The sequence below is a fragment of the Danio rerio genome, chromosome 8 (genome assembly GCF_049306965.1).
Source record: "Danio rerio strain Tuebingen ecotype United States chromosome 8, GRCz12tu, whole genome shotgun sequence".
Classification (NCBI taxonomy): Eukaryota; Metazoa; Chordata; class Actinopteri; order Cypriniformes; family Danionidae; genus Danio; species Danio rerio.
In genome coordinates this window covers 1109455-1123977 of record NC_133183.1, presented here as the reverse complement: position 1 = coordinate 1123977, position 14523 = coordinate 1109455, and the positions used below count along the sequence as shown (strand labels likewise).

The window sequence follows — 14523 nt, the reverse complement described above, 5'->3', positions numbered from 1 at the left end:
AGAAACATGACAACGAGATGCTGCGCTGCCAGAAACTTGTATTATTGTCGGCTAACGTTAGTGAAAGAGTCGTTCATAACAGAGATTCATTCACAAACGAATCGCTCCCTCCGTCAGTATGAGCAAGGAAAGCAGGAGAGGAGCTGTGTTCAGGACATGATTAGATCAAATTTAACAGGGAGGGTGAATAGTACATTTCTGTACACACAAACACAAGCTGTGTGTCAGGAATGCCCGTGCGGTCACTGATCCATCAATGTAGAAAAGTGATGTAAAATTATAATTTTCGTAATTAGAAAAAAACATTACACACTAACATCCAGGAAAACTCCCGATCATAGATATATGTGAATATGTGTATATCTCTGGCTTTGGATGGCCACAGTCCTCCACTGTACCTTGGTCCCGCATTCATTTCAAAGGAGCGCTACCCTGTAGCAAGATGGTGGTGCTATTGACGCATTCCGTACAATAGACAACAATAGGCCAGGCGACATCCAGTGTACATATCTATGCTGCACATGCCCCTAGGAAGGTCTCTGCACAGGGTTGAGTTTAAGCCTTACACCGGCCCACCTCAGTTCACGACTGTCTATGTAAAAATAAGGTCATTTCCAATTCAGATTCTATAGACACTATCACGTCTTTTTCAAGAAAACAGCTGCTTTAGAACTTTAAGTCTTCAACAACCCTAACAGGATTATATGTCTTAACAATAAAAATGAAAAAATAAAAGGTTCGAACACGGGTCGGCGGCATCGGAACGCAACGTGCTGACCGCTGGACCACAATGGCGCTGTTACAGGGGTGCGGTTGGGATAAAAAATTAATAGAGCTGCGGCAAAATAATGAATAATAAGAGTGAGGCTACGGTCAAATAAATAAATAAATAAATGAAGAAAAGTGCAACTGCTGAGAGTGCAAGTAGCAAGGGACACCGGCCCTCGCGGTCAAAAAAACGGACCTCTCCCGGTCCTCCAGATTAGCCAATCTTGGCCTGGCTTACGCCGCATTACACTAATGCGCTTTAGTTTGAAAATGCATAAGGTTTGCTACGGTTAAGCAATCCGTCCACACTACACCTGAGTTTTCGAGCGCCGAAAATGGAGAGTTTTGGAAACACTGGAGAGGCCGTTTTCATTCTGAAATGTTGCTGCTCCGTCTCAGTGTTAATGAGGGAAAACTGAGACATCTGAATACGGAGGCGGGGCTGCTGAGATTCGCTACCTCATTGGGGCTTTTGTGTCATTACGTATCCTTCTCTTATTCGTCAAGCCTCTATCACATGACTATAACACATGGCTTTAACGCTACCGGATGACAGCAGAGCAGCCTTCACTGTAAACAACAACATGGGCACAGAAATGGGAGCGTTGTTTGCACTATTGTCTGTTTTAGGTGCCATTGTGCAGTTATTCATTTGTTACGTTTAGTAACAACTCGACCTCGTCGTCTGTCCACAAAAATACCTCTCTTGCTTTCTTTGCCATCGCGTTCATTGTTCAACCGCCGTTTGTTGACTTACAATAACCAAATACCGAGCGAGACACATGCTTCCTGTTTATACTCGAACGCGCATGTGTAACGGAGGCCAGCTATTAGGTGCTGTGCAGGTAAACCTCACTCCTCTGAGCTCTAAAGGTGCTCTAGCGACAGACTCTAGAGGTCATGATCTTTAGCCTCCTTGTTAGAGCAACCGAATCCCATGCGGAAGGTCGCCGGCGGGGTTACACATGCCCAGAGTGCGTGAATGGTCACTTGATATACGTTTTTGGTGGCATAGTGTGGACGGAGATACGTTCAGAAACGCTAGGTGAAAAGCTAGTTTGGACGCGGATAATTTTTTATCTGAAACGCCGTTTTAAAACTAAAACGCACTAGTGTAAACGGGGCCTCAGACTCTCCTCCCGGGAGGGACCCCCGGGCTCAAGGATATTCTGAGCTCAGGGCTCTCTCCCGGGACAGCATGCCTAATACACTTTACTACCAATCATCAGCTAAGTGTGAACTCCTGAAATGGTATTTCAAGAGTTCCAACTTAGATTTGCTTGGCGTTAATAGCAGGTTTGGCATGCTGTCCCGGGAGAGAACTCTGAGATCAGAGATACTTGAGCCCAAGGCTCCCGCCTGGTAAATAAGCATATAAAGGGATCTGAGATCAGGTAGGTCTCAAAAGCTGGCCTTAGAAAAGGGAGGAACAGGAGGAGATAGGGTGGAAGGGGGGATTCTTCCAGCAAAGATAGAGCAGTAGGGAAAAACAGTACATTTATTGTAAGTTTGGATCACTCTGATTGGATTATTACTGAATACAGATGAGAAGCCAGTCGTGCTCATATCATATCACATGCTTCTCTCGAAATTTAATCCCCTAATCTCACATTAGAAGCATTTGACACTGAATAAAGCACATAATCAGTACCGAGGTGATTAAGTGAAGTTTATGCTGTAGTTCTGCTGTGACTTTGCAGGAATAGAAAGTCTATTGAAATTTTGCGTGTGGGTTAGGACAATACTCCTTTCAATATGAAATATTGAGCTTTTATTGCATCACAGTGTCGTGTCGTGTGTATTCAGGACACAGTGTTAGCCACAGTTGAATACACACGTACCAGTCTGTTCCTTCTGCAAGGTAGCGTGGCTGCTGTGGTACCGGTGGGGGAATGTGAATGGATGGAGGATATTCATACGGCGGCCGCAGCGTCTGTGGATGGGGAAGGGTTCTGTCTGGAGCATGTCTGCTGGGGAGAATCACAATCAAATACTTTACCGTTGCTCAAAAACAGTCAGCGGGATTCTCTTCCCCATTTCAAAGCCCAAAATGAAACCAAGTTTTTAAAAATTAGATATATACATTTGAAGTCAGAATTATTCGCCCTCCTTTAAATTTTTTGTCTTTTTAAAATATTTTCCAAATGATGTTTAACAGAGCAAGGAAATGTTCACAGTATGTCTGATAATATTTGTTCTTCTGGAGAAAGTCTTATTTGTTTTATTTCGGCTAGAATAAAAGCAGTTCTTAATTTTTTAAACACCATTTTAAGGACAAAATTATTAGCCCCTTTAAGCTATTTGTTTTTCTCGATAGTCAATAGAACAAACCACTGTTATACAATAGCTTGCCTAATTAGCCTAGTGAAGCATTTAAATGTCACTTTAAGCTGTATAGAAGTGTCTTGAAGAATATCTAGTCTAATATTATTTACTGTCATCATGACAAAGAGAAAATGTTATTAATTAGTAAGAGTTATTAACACTATTATGATTAGAAATGTGTTGAGAAAATCTTCTCTCTGATAAACAGAAATTGGTGAAAAAAATAAACGTGTCCATGGCCAAACAGTAACAGTGTAAAAGCAGCTGTACCTGGGCTGTGGAAGTATCCGCCGGTGCTGCGCCTCCAGGATCTGCTGCTGGATGAGGTATTGCTGGTGTAAAGCCTGAGGTAGGAAGGGTGGGGCCGGGATGTCCTGAAAGGGTGGCGCTGGTATGTGGTTGAGGGAGGGGTGTAGCGCCGCGGTGGGCTGGTGCGCGGGGCCCAGGTGATGGCTCATTCCCGTCTGAGATTGTCCTGGATGGGGCATTGGGAAATCAACAGGGATCTGGGCCTGCGGGCCTACGTGGAAATGCCGGCAAGAGGTAGCATGACTGTGCTGATGCCTGTTAAAATGAGATCCTGCAACAACAACCACATCACAGTGAATTAAGCATGGGATTACACCACTGCTGAAGCCTGAACTGATGTGATGGGAAACCATGAGTGAGTCATGTTTGTTTTGCTTCAGTTTTCAGGTGGACTGTGTTTGGGATTGGGAATTTAGTTATTCATTATATGAACTGACATAGTTTCAATGTTTACGAATGGCTGTGTCAAGCTGCTTTGACACAATCTAAAGTGTAAAAGTGCTATAGAAATAAACATGAATTGATTTATATAAATATGCAGGCTTTTTCATGGCTTAAAATAAGGGAGGATGGTTGGATGGACAAACGTCTTGCTACTTGAAATGAACACATTTTGCTTTATTCTTGTAATCTTAAAGTAAAGCATTATCTTATTTAAAAAAAAAAAAGCTCATATTAAATGTAATTAAATGTATCATCAGTGCCTGAGCATCACTTGGGGACTGTTGGTAGCTATGACCGCCTGCCAGATTTCTGTCCAGATTTGATGGAGGTGGCCGCCTTTTAACTCTCTATCCAGGAAAAACCCTGACATATATTAATAGGTAACTTACGCTGGTTTCCTTTATTAATTGATGTAAATATCAAGACATGGAACTTTTGTTTTTAGTTCCGTCTACTTTCTGACCTCTTAATTGGTTTTTAGCATGACAGAACATGTCACATGGCACACATCAACGTCATTATATTAAAGGCTCCTTCACAAGAATGATGACTATTATTAGCATCCATACTAATCCACAATGCGGTTCAGTTTATTATTTTGTTAAAGGTCTTGTTAAGTCCTTCTAAACGGGATGGATTCTGATTGGCTGTCATTGTTTTTGTTGTTCTTCAGCCGGAACAGAATGATCCCAACAGTGGTGGTTCTAGTTTAAATGACACCCTGGGCGAACCACCCTACCCCATACCTCCACCCCCCTTAAATTATCAGATTTATTTATAAAAAATTTATTTATTTATTTATTCTAAATAAATACAATTATTATTATTATACAAGTATTATTCTAAATAAATAGCAGAAATCAATACTAAATGTTACTGGAAAACAATTCAACAACTGAAGTCATATGCTAAGATCACTTAAGAAATCTTTTGCATGAATATTATAAAAAATATATGTTTTATAGAATTATCTGTGGTCTTAGACCTGACTCATGGCCAAGAATTAATGTTATGAAGTCTTACCCCCCTGACTCTTTATTCCTCCTTCCTGCTTTCAAGCTTAGTGAAAATAACATCATCATCATCATCATATGATATAAACTTTAGTTTTGTCGACTTGCAAAACTCACTGCGTGCCGACTCCTCTGCACAAAAGGCTGATACTCTGGTTTCACGCCGCATGAGTGGCGTGTATTATATCGGCATGCGTGTAAACAACCGGGAGAGCATGAGGTGCGCGGGAATGCTTTTCTGCACGCATGGGCCAGTTTGCTTTCACCAGCATTATTTCAGTTGCACATAAAGAAGGCGTGCAAAAGATGCCAACTGTGAACGGCCTCTAACATCTTTATTCTAGGATTGCGACCCTAAGTTAATACACTTGCTTAAAGTAAATCGTATCCCAATGCTTTAACTTCGGGATGTTTCTTTTTTTTTTTTTTTGCACCGTCTCTGTGTCGCCCCCTGGGCGATTGTCAATATTGCCCATGCCTAAATCCACCACTGGATCCCAATGATAAGGTGGAATTATCAATAATTAAAAATTAAAAATATTTTGTTTAGAAACTTACACTGATAGGATTCCACTGTGGACGCCCTCTTGTGGTCAGCTGCAGAAATTCATTTGGTGCACAATCTCTCACAGTGCATTATGGGTATTTTCTAGCCATTGATTGACTGAGTGCACTTCAGAATGCCCACTATTGTAATGGATACCACTGGCACTGGCTGCTCTCTCAAGTAGTGCACTGTTTAAGGGTATAAGGAATGGTTGCAGATACAGCCCAAGTGTTTTTTACCAAGACAATCCAGGGTGGTAAAATTGATGGCATCTAGTGTCTGAATATTGTGCAGGTTAGTGTATACTCCATCAGCTGCTTTAGTTTCTGTCAGCTTTGTGTTTTTGACTGTTTGTCTCCATCTAGTGTCTGAATAATGTGCAGGTTGGTGTATACTCCATCAGCTGTTTTAGACTGTTTGTCTCCATCTAGTGTCTGAACTATGAGCAGGTTAGTGTATACTCTATCAGCTGTTTTAGTTTCTGTTGTGTTTTTGTCTGTTTGTCTCCATCTAGTGTCTGAACTATGAGCAGGTTAGTGTATACTCTATCAGCTGTTTTAGTTTCTGTTGTGTTTTTGACTGTTTGTCTCCATCTAGTGTCTGAATAATGAGCAGGTTAGTGTATACTCCATTAGCTGTTTTAGTTTCTGTTGTGTTTTTGACTGTTTGTCTCCATCTAGTGTCTGTATATTGCGCAGGTTAGTGTATACTCCATCAGCTGTTTTAGTTTCTATTGTGTTTTTGACTGTTTGTTTCCATCTAGTGTCTGAATAATGAGCAGGTTAGTGTATACTCCATCAGCTGTTTTAGTTTCTGTTGTGTTTTTGACTGTTTGTCTCCATCTAGTGTCTGAAAAATGCACAGGTTAGTGTATACTCCATCAGCTGTTTTAGTTTCTGTTGTGTTTTTGGCTGTTTGTCTCCATCTAGTGTCTGAATAATGTGCAGGTTAGTGTATACTCCATCAGCTGTTTTAGACTGTCTCCATCTAGTGTCTGTATATTGCGCAGGTTAGTGTATACTCCATCAGCTGTTTTAGTTTCTATTGTGTTTTTGACTGTTTGTTTCCATCTAGTGTCTGAATAATGCACAGGTTAGTGTATACTCCATCAGCTGTTTTAGTTTCTGTTGTGTTTTTGACTATTTGTCTCCATCTAGTGTCTGTATATTGCGCAGGTTAGTGTATACTCCATCAGCTGTTTTAGTTTCTATTGTGTTTTTGACTGTTTGTTTCCATCTAGTGTCTGAATAATGAGCAGGTTAGTGTATACTCCATCAGCTGTTTTAGTTTCTGTTGTGTTTTTGACTGTTTGTCTCCATCTAGTGTCTGAAAAATGCACAGGTTAGTGTATACTCCATCAGCTGTTTTAGTTTCTGTTGTGTTTTTGGCTGTTTGTCTCCATCTAGTGTCTGAATAATGTGCAGGTTAGTGTATACTCCATCAGCTGTTTTAGACTGTCTCCATCTAGTGTCTGTATATTGCGCAGGTTAGTGTATACTCCATCAGCTGTTTTAGTTTCTATTGTGTTTTTGACTGTTTGTTTCCATCTAGTGTCTGAATAATGCACAGGTTAGTGTATACTCCATCAGCTGTTTTAGTTTCTGTTGTGTTTTTGACTATTTGTCTCCATCTAGTGTCTGTATATTGCGCAGGTTAGTGTATACTCCATCAGCTGTTTTAGTTTCTATTGTGTTTTTGACTGTTTGTTTCCATCTAGTGTCTGAATAATGCGCAGGTTAGTGTATACTCCATCAGCTGTTTTAGTTTCTATTGTGTTTTTGACTGTTTGTTTCCATCTAGTGTCTGAATAATGCGCAGGTTAGTGTATACTCCATCAGCTGTTTTAGTTTCGGTTGTGTTTTTGGCTGTTTGTCTCCATCTAGTGTCTGAATAATGCGCAGGTTAGTGTATACTCCATCAGCTGTTTTAGTTTCTGTTGTGTTTTTGACTGTTTGTCTCCATCTAGTGTCTGAATAATGAGCAGGTTAGTGTATACTCCATCAGCTGTTTTAGTTTCTGTTGTGTTTTGTGTATTTGACTGTTTGGCGCCATCGTAAGTCTGAATAATGCACTCCGTCAGCTCTTATCCCTGCTGTCAGCTTTATGATTAATTAAAGAATAAACTATTATGGCTCAGAACAATGTTTTTTGTCTATTTTGTAAGTTTTACACAGTAGATGTGTAATAAGCGAGATAAATTACATCCAGGGTGGATGTTTTTGCAGAATAAACCCTTAAGTCTTTTACAAATGGGCTGCGCTTCTTATCAGGCTGCTGATCAACCTGTCAGGCTTTATTTTGAGATAACAACCTCCTGCATTTTATCCCTGACTTATAGCATGTTTCTTAAATATCTGCAAAAATACAGTATTTTTATTCTCTAGAGAAGAGTCGAAAGCTTACATAGAACACCCTTCATTTGTGTATTACTTTTATTTCTTAGGTTAAATTTCCAATTCATTCATATTAGTTTCTTGATCAATCAGTTCTAAACAATCTTCACTGGTTTAGAGAAACATTCATGCATATATTAGGCTTCAAACTGAATTGAGCACTGTATTTTCCCTAGCAGTGAAAGCCTACAGTTTAGCGAACATTACAAGCAGAAAAGAGTCTGAATCCTGGAATCCACAGCTGCGTTAAGCTCTCAGCCAAATCTTTGAGTGAGCAGTAAATGTCTGGGTAAACAGCTGTTAGCCTGTCACACATTATCAATGGAGAAATGTGCCTTTTCCAATGACAGAACTTTGGATAAGTGTGTGGGAACTATTTTTCATAGCAGTATCTTTATGCACCAAATTTCAAAGCTAATGACATCCCAGCGCATGGGAAGTGATTTAGCCTAAAGTAGGACATCTTAAATCAACATCCCCTGTGTTGGTTCTGGAACCGCAATCACAGCCTTAATTTTATATCCCAACAATAAAATCACACACTCCTGATTTAACCCTGTGTGTGCTCTTGGGTCGTTTTCATCCTCTCTGGGTTGATTTTGAGGCTTAATTTGGCCTCCGCTTTCTCTGTGTTTCAGCAAATGGGATGATTTTGCTGAAAAAAAAACTTATTTTGACACATATTTTGCTTGGGAATTTTTCAAAAAACTCAACAATACACTCTATTCAGATTGACTCTCCTTTGGTGATGTTGGTGCTGTTTTTGACCCATTGACTTCCATTATAATCACATTTGTTAATAGCTAAGCCAGTGTATAATCATGCATTCTGGATTGTTGCTGATGTTCTCTGTTGGGATTAAGAAGCACAATTTTACCTGTTTTATCTGTTAAAGTGCCTTGTTTCTGCCTTTTATATAACAGTATACATATAGTTTGTGTGTGTGTGTGTGTGTGTGTGTGTGTGTGTGTGTGTGTGTGTGTGTGTGTGTGTGAGGTACCGGTCCTGTACATTTGGGGGCCCTAAGCAGAATCATTTTGGGCTCCTTCCTTGCTCTAAAAAGTGCATCATTGCCGGCCCACGATGATAATATTGCTTATTAAATACAATCAATGAAACAGAAAAGTAAAGCCTAAATTCTTCTACTTAACAACTGTCTGAATGATTTGGACATTTTAAAACTGCGCAATTTTTGTCAACTATCAGCTTCAAAAATGAAGAATTAAACAGGTTTTAATAAAGGGACCAGTGATTCCTTAGCATCCTTCTGGAGTGTTTAAAGAGGTGGTCCACTACGATATCATATGTTCAACTGTAGCTGATGTGTAATGTAGCTGTGTGAACATAAACAGCATCTCTCAGAATCTCTGAGTGTAATTCGCTAAAAGTTGAATGCAAAGAGAGAATTTGGCTTTTGCAGACTTAGCTTAGCAAAGCCTACAACAAACGAAGTTTGGGGACTACAAAAAAATACATCCGGGCTAATGATGTCATACACCCTAAAGGGGCGTGGCCAGAGGCGCTGTAATCTTATGACAGAGACACTATCTGGTGATGTAATGCTGATTGAATTGAATTTTCCTTTGACTGATTTTAGACAAGCTGTACAAAAATACAAGTATCCCATACATTTTGAAATAAAAAACTGTAGAGGATAAAAACACAATGAAGCCCTGGGCTTGTTTATATTGTGGTCCTCGCTGTTAAATAAAACAAAGTATGGCTTTAAAAAACAGATGATGCATAAAGCAAACAGCGCCTCCACATTTTAAAACAGGAACTAAATTATTCACAGATACATTTAATCCTTCATTCATTCATTCATTTCTCAATTCCTCATCTCTATTTATCAGGGGTTGCCACAGCGGAATGAACCACCAATTTATCCAGCCCGTTTTACACAGCGGATGCCCTTCGGCACACTATTCACAATACAATAACACATAAAAATAAAATGGCGAAGCAGTGGCGCAGTAGGTAGTGCTGTCGCCTTACGGCAAGAAGGTCCCTGGATCGCAGTTTCGAGCCTCGGCTCAGCTGGCATTTCTGTGTGGAGTTTGCATGGTCTCCCTACGTTCGTGTGGGTTTGCCTCCGGTTTCCCTAACAGTCCAAGGACATGCAGTACAGGTAAATTGGGTTGGCTAAATTGTCCGTAGTGTGTGAATGTGTGTGTGGATGTTTTCCAGAGATTTGTGGCTGAAAGAGCATCCGCTGTGTAAAAATGTGCTGGATAAGTTGGTTCATTCCGCTGTGGCAACCCTGGATAAATAAAGCCGACAAAAAAATGAATGAATGAATGAATAAAAATAAAACATCATCATCCACCATACAAACTAATTATCCTCATCAAACAACCATCTTTTAATCGCTTATTTGAAGCTCTTTAATTCTTTTATTTCTTTGATCGGTTTTGGTCATTTGTTTCACATGATTGCACTTGTATATAAGACATATTTCCCCCTGCTAGACTTCTACATTTAAATAAGCAAATATTAAAATCCCAACCCCTAGTACTGTATAAATGGTGTCGCCTTACCATTTGAAAATAGTACACATTATTAAACACTTTACTCACCATTTGCAGTTTTAAAAAACACACTCTTTTACTAACAGTTCACATGTCTAATTCTTTAAAAAGCTCTTTGTGCAAATGTGCTCTTGGATGAATTTGTAAAATTATTCTTACTCATTTGTTTAGTGCCTTTTTGCAGCTTTTCCTCCATACTCTGTGAGCAGCTACTATACCAAAATGAGGAATCATAATCAAAGTGGGGTTGAATGCAAGCTCCTGTCAATAATTTTTAAAGAAAGAACATCCAACAGATCAGCTTGCCTTGCTAGGAACCAAATTTTTCCACACATCTTCATAAAAACCTTTCTTGACGTAACATCTGCTGATCATTTATTATCTATTAAACGTCCTTAACGATCTGCACATTATGTTAGCTGACCAATCAGAGCCTCTTGAGGGCGAGCTTTCAGAGGAACTAGGAAATATGACAGTCGTTTTCATCTTAGCTAAGTAGCTGTAAGTAGCTTTATTTCTAAAAAGATATATGAAAAATAAGGTGATTTTCTACAAGTGAAGCATGAGCACACATTGCTTTGCACCCCATAAACACAACCAAGCCTTAAAAATACTATCTGGACCACCTGTTTAAAGCATATTCTATTAATTTAGCAAACATATTGAAGATCATTACTCTGTAGTATTGATTCTGAACTCATTAAAAACCAATTAACATTAATGCAAAGGTTGACCCATAAAAAATAACCCAATAAGCAAATTTTATAAAGTAAATATGAAAAATATGAATATAAATTTCATAAGAAAAAGGGGAGCAACAAATACTTTGTTAATGTTGATACTCAAACACAAACTTTATTATTCCCCAGTCTCCTTCCCTGTTTGTTACATCTGAGATGCAGGGAAACATGTCTCAGGAAAAATATTACCGACATGTAAAACGTTGACGACGTTTATTGATCTGTAATTGCCTACTTTTGATGAACGTCATGTCTTTACCATCAAAATGATTTTGTGCTTGACTCTTCTCATCGTCAATTTTCCCCTCCGTTTTTCTACGCCTGCAGAATAGCGTTAGTTTCATGATATTTTTGCAGTCCAATTTCCAAAATAAATTAGGTATATACAGTAATGGGGCAGGCGATGACTCAAAGGCCATTGCTGTGTCTGTGCACAGATTCGCGTTCTTGTGGTGACCGCTCGGTCACACAGGTTACCTTGGTAGAACAAACTCGGACCATGAGAACACAGAACGCATCTGAGAAATGAAGTGCTGCGAGTTTCCTGGCTGTTGATCACATGACCTTTACATTAGAACAATTTTAAGTTTTAAAAAATCATGATTTTTTTTTTCTTTTCACTGAAAATGTATAAATATTTAGGTACTAGAGCACTGTCAATGAAGATCATTTGTGAAATGCAAATAACGATTTCAGCAAGGAAACAGCTCGCACCATTAGTGGGTTGTGGGGGCCCCCTAGTGGCAGCAGGGCCCTAAGCTGCTTAGTTCGAGTAGGGTCTGTCTGCAGAGCGCAAGACAGGGGTGTAACATGAAGAGGCCTTAAGGCAGATTTATACTTCTGCGTCAAGTGCACTTGATGCTACGTGTTGACGCATAGCCCTACGCCGTGGCCATCGGCGTCACTGACGCGCACCTCTCAAAAAATGTAACTACACGTCGCAACGCAAGCTCTGTGATTAGTCGGCTTGGTAGCGCTGATAAGTCTGGGCGGGACCGATAGCCGCGCGAGCCCGATGGAGTGAGTGTTTACAAGTGTGAAGTCCCATGAAGGAGATCTGGATGGAAAGTTTTGTTTTGTGTTTACCTCATAGTTAAAGTTGTTGCACGTTCCTGCCTCAAAATGAGCGAGTTTGAGCCACTTGTACATTCAGGAATCATTCAGAAAAAAAAAACAACAGCTAAGAAACTCGACACAGAAGAACATTTACACCTCACTGCCAACTAGTGCTTCGGAAGTGTAAATGCAGACCAACAGAGACAGCGCGCACAAGTATAAATGCACAGCTACGCACGTTGCATGCGCCGTGGGTTACGTCGGTCACTTGATGCAGAAGTATAAACTAGGCTTTAGGGGCGTAACGTAGTTCGTTATGGCCCGTTTCCACTGAATGGTACGGTGCGATTCGGTTTGGTACGCTTTTATGGCCGTTTCCACTGTCAATAAGCGTACCAAATCAAACCGTACCGTGCCACTTTTTCAGCACCCTTGCAAAATGGTACCAAAAACAAGAAAAGGGTACCAAAAGGTGGAGCTACACGTGCAGCTAAACGCTGATTGGTTACAGAGATACGTCACAAGCTCGTGGAGCTAGACAGAATGAAAACAAAGGATCTGCCATGTTCTAATACACAGCCGAGAGATTACATGAAATACTATATGCATATAATAACGAGCAATGGATGACCCGAGCTCAAACAAACCTTGTCGTCGTCTTGATGAACAGACACAAAGCCAAAAAGAAAAATCTGCCGTGTGCTGTTTTTGTTTTATGAGCCCGTCTAAAAGTGCGAGTAGTATCTGATCTAATACGGTAAGTGATCGCTTCTATATTCGACATAACGAACTTCTTGAGCTGATGATAATAACGTGTGCGTGATTTTTGAAGTGTCTTCGTCATCTGATCCATTCAGAAAGAAAAGTACAAGTGCGAAAGTAAAGCAGGAATAAAAGGAGAAGCCCGACAACACTCAGGAGCAAAATTGTTTTAGCAACCTGAATCATGAACACACTGCCATGATTATCATCACCCTTGGACTATTCTGAACTGGGAATGACAGAATGACTCTCTAACAGAGCTGACATGTGCTGCTGGAGATCACAGACACAGATGAGAGGTTTGCGCTGACTGTGGGCTATATTGCGTGTGTTTTTGAACTCAAATAAGTACTAAATGTCTGCTGTGTGTAGTTTTTCTGTAATTAATAATATATGGGAGACTGTAAGGGGCTGGGTGTGTTCATATATGTTCATTTATATATTTATTTTATATAATTACAGACGTTACAGTGGCCTATTTTGCACTGTCATTGATCTGCAGTTATAATTAAATCCTGTTCATAGAAGAGTTAGTAATAAACATTTTCAAACAAGTATTTGTGAATAAAGCATCTGTTTTGTGAGAAGTGCTGCTCATATTAAATGTAAGCAACCCGTACAGCTTTACTGTAGACAGTTATTCGAGCCAGCATGATGTCGACTTTGACTTTCTGTCTTACACCACGCCCACCAAAAGGCTACCCTTGGTAGTGGAAACACAAGCCTGATAAAGGTGAACCATACCGACCCAAACCATACTGTACTGTACCAGTCAGTGGAAACGAGCCATTCGATACACAACTTGAAATTATTGACCTTATTCTCCGCAGACGAGCGGGCGCTGCCATTTGAATCTTTTTGGCACGACACTTCCGGTCTCATTTACTTCCATTCATTTTTAGACATTAAAAACTGCTCGTTTCACTGTTTGATGTTGCAAACTGATATTTCCTTGCTATATTATTCTACTTGGTCTGTATAGTCATGCAAACATTTGTTTGTAGAGCAAGTAGTTTGACCGTTTTTTGCCGTTTATTATTCCTTGTCATTTCTCCCATAGGCGACTGAAACGGAAGTTCTAAGACAATCGCGAAAACAGGCGCACTTCCGCATTTTAGAATAAGGTCAATACAGCCATGTTAAAACTTTGTTGTCAGCAAGATGGTGCTGTAAATCAGTAACATCTACACCTCCCCAACCCTAAACCCAACCATCAGTTATTAACGTCTACACCTAATGAATATAATAATCCATCAAATGACTTGGTTGTAGATAAATTTGAAGAAAACTCATGAAAACATTTGGTGAAAATGTTCTTTGGTATTTCCGCCATCTTTCCTAAAGCATCTTTCAACATCCCAACATCTTGGCTCAATAGGATCTTGATAACTGCAAATTACGCCTCGGTAACTTTCTACAAGTTACGCCCTCTTCATCTTGCGCCCCCGTCTTGCAGTGCGCTGTTATGACTATCATATGACTTTGTTATGTTATTTGCTATGATATGGTCTTTGATATGTCCGAGAAACTCAAAATAAGCCCCTCAGAACCTAGTAAACACAGTAAGCGTATTTCTGCACACACACACATACACACACACAAACACACTATAATCTGCTGTAAACTCTAAAGAGGTCT

The 14523-nt window shown here is 39.9% G+C and overlaps 1 protein-coding gene across 2 annotated transcripts in view; it reads right to left on the bottom strand.

Moving 5' to 3' along the window:
- ark2cb (arkadia (RNF111) C-terminal like ring finger ubiquitin ligase 2Cb) overlaps positions 1-14523 on the bottom strand; it is a 34967-nt gene that overhangs the window by 12399 nt on the left and 8045 nt on the right. The window contains exons 2-3 of one of the 2 annotated variants that reach the window (XM_005166679.5): positions 3364-3673; positions 2610-2738 (exon numbers count right to left, since the gene is read on the bottom strand). In XM_005166679.5, the coding sequence (XP_005166736.1) occupies positions 2610-2738; positions 3364-3673 (439 nt within the window). The remainder of the gene's footprint in view (positions 1-2609; positions 2739-3363; positions 3674-14523) is intronic. The other variant, XM_696125.9, reaches the window with a different exon arrangement.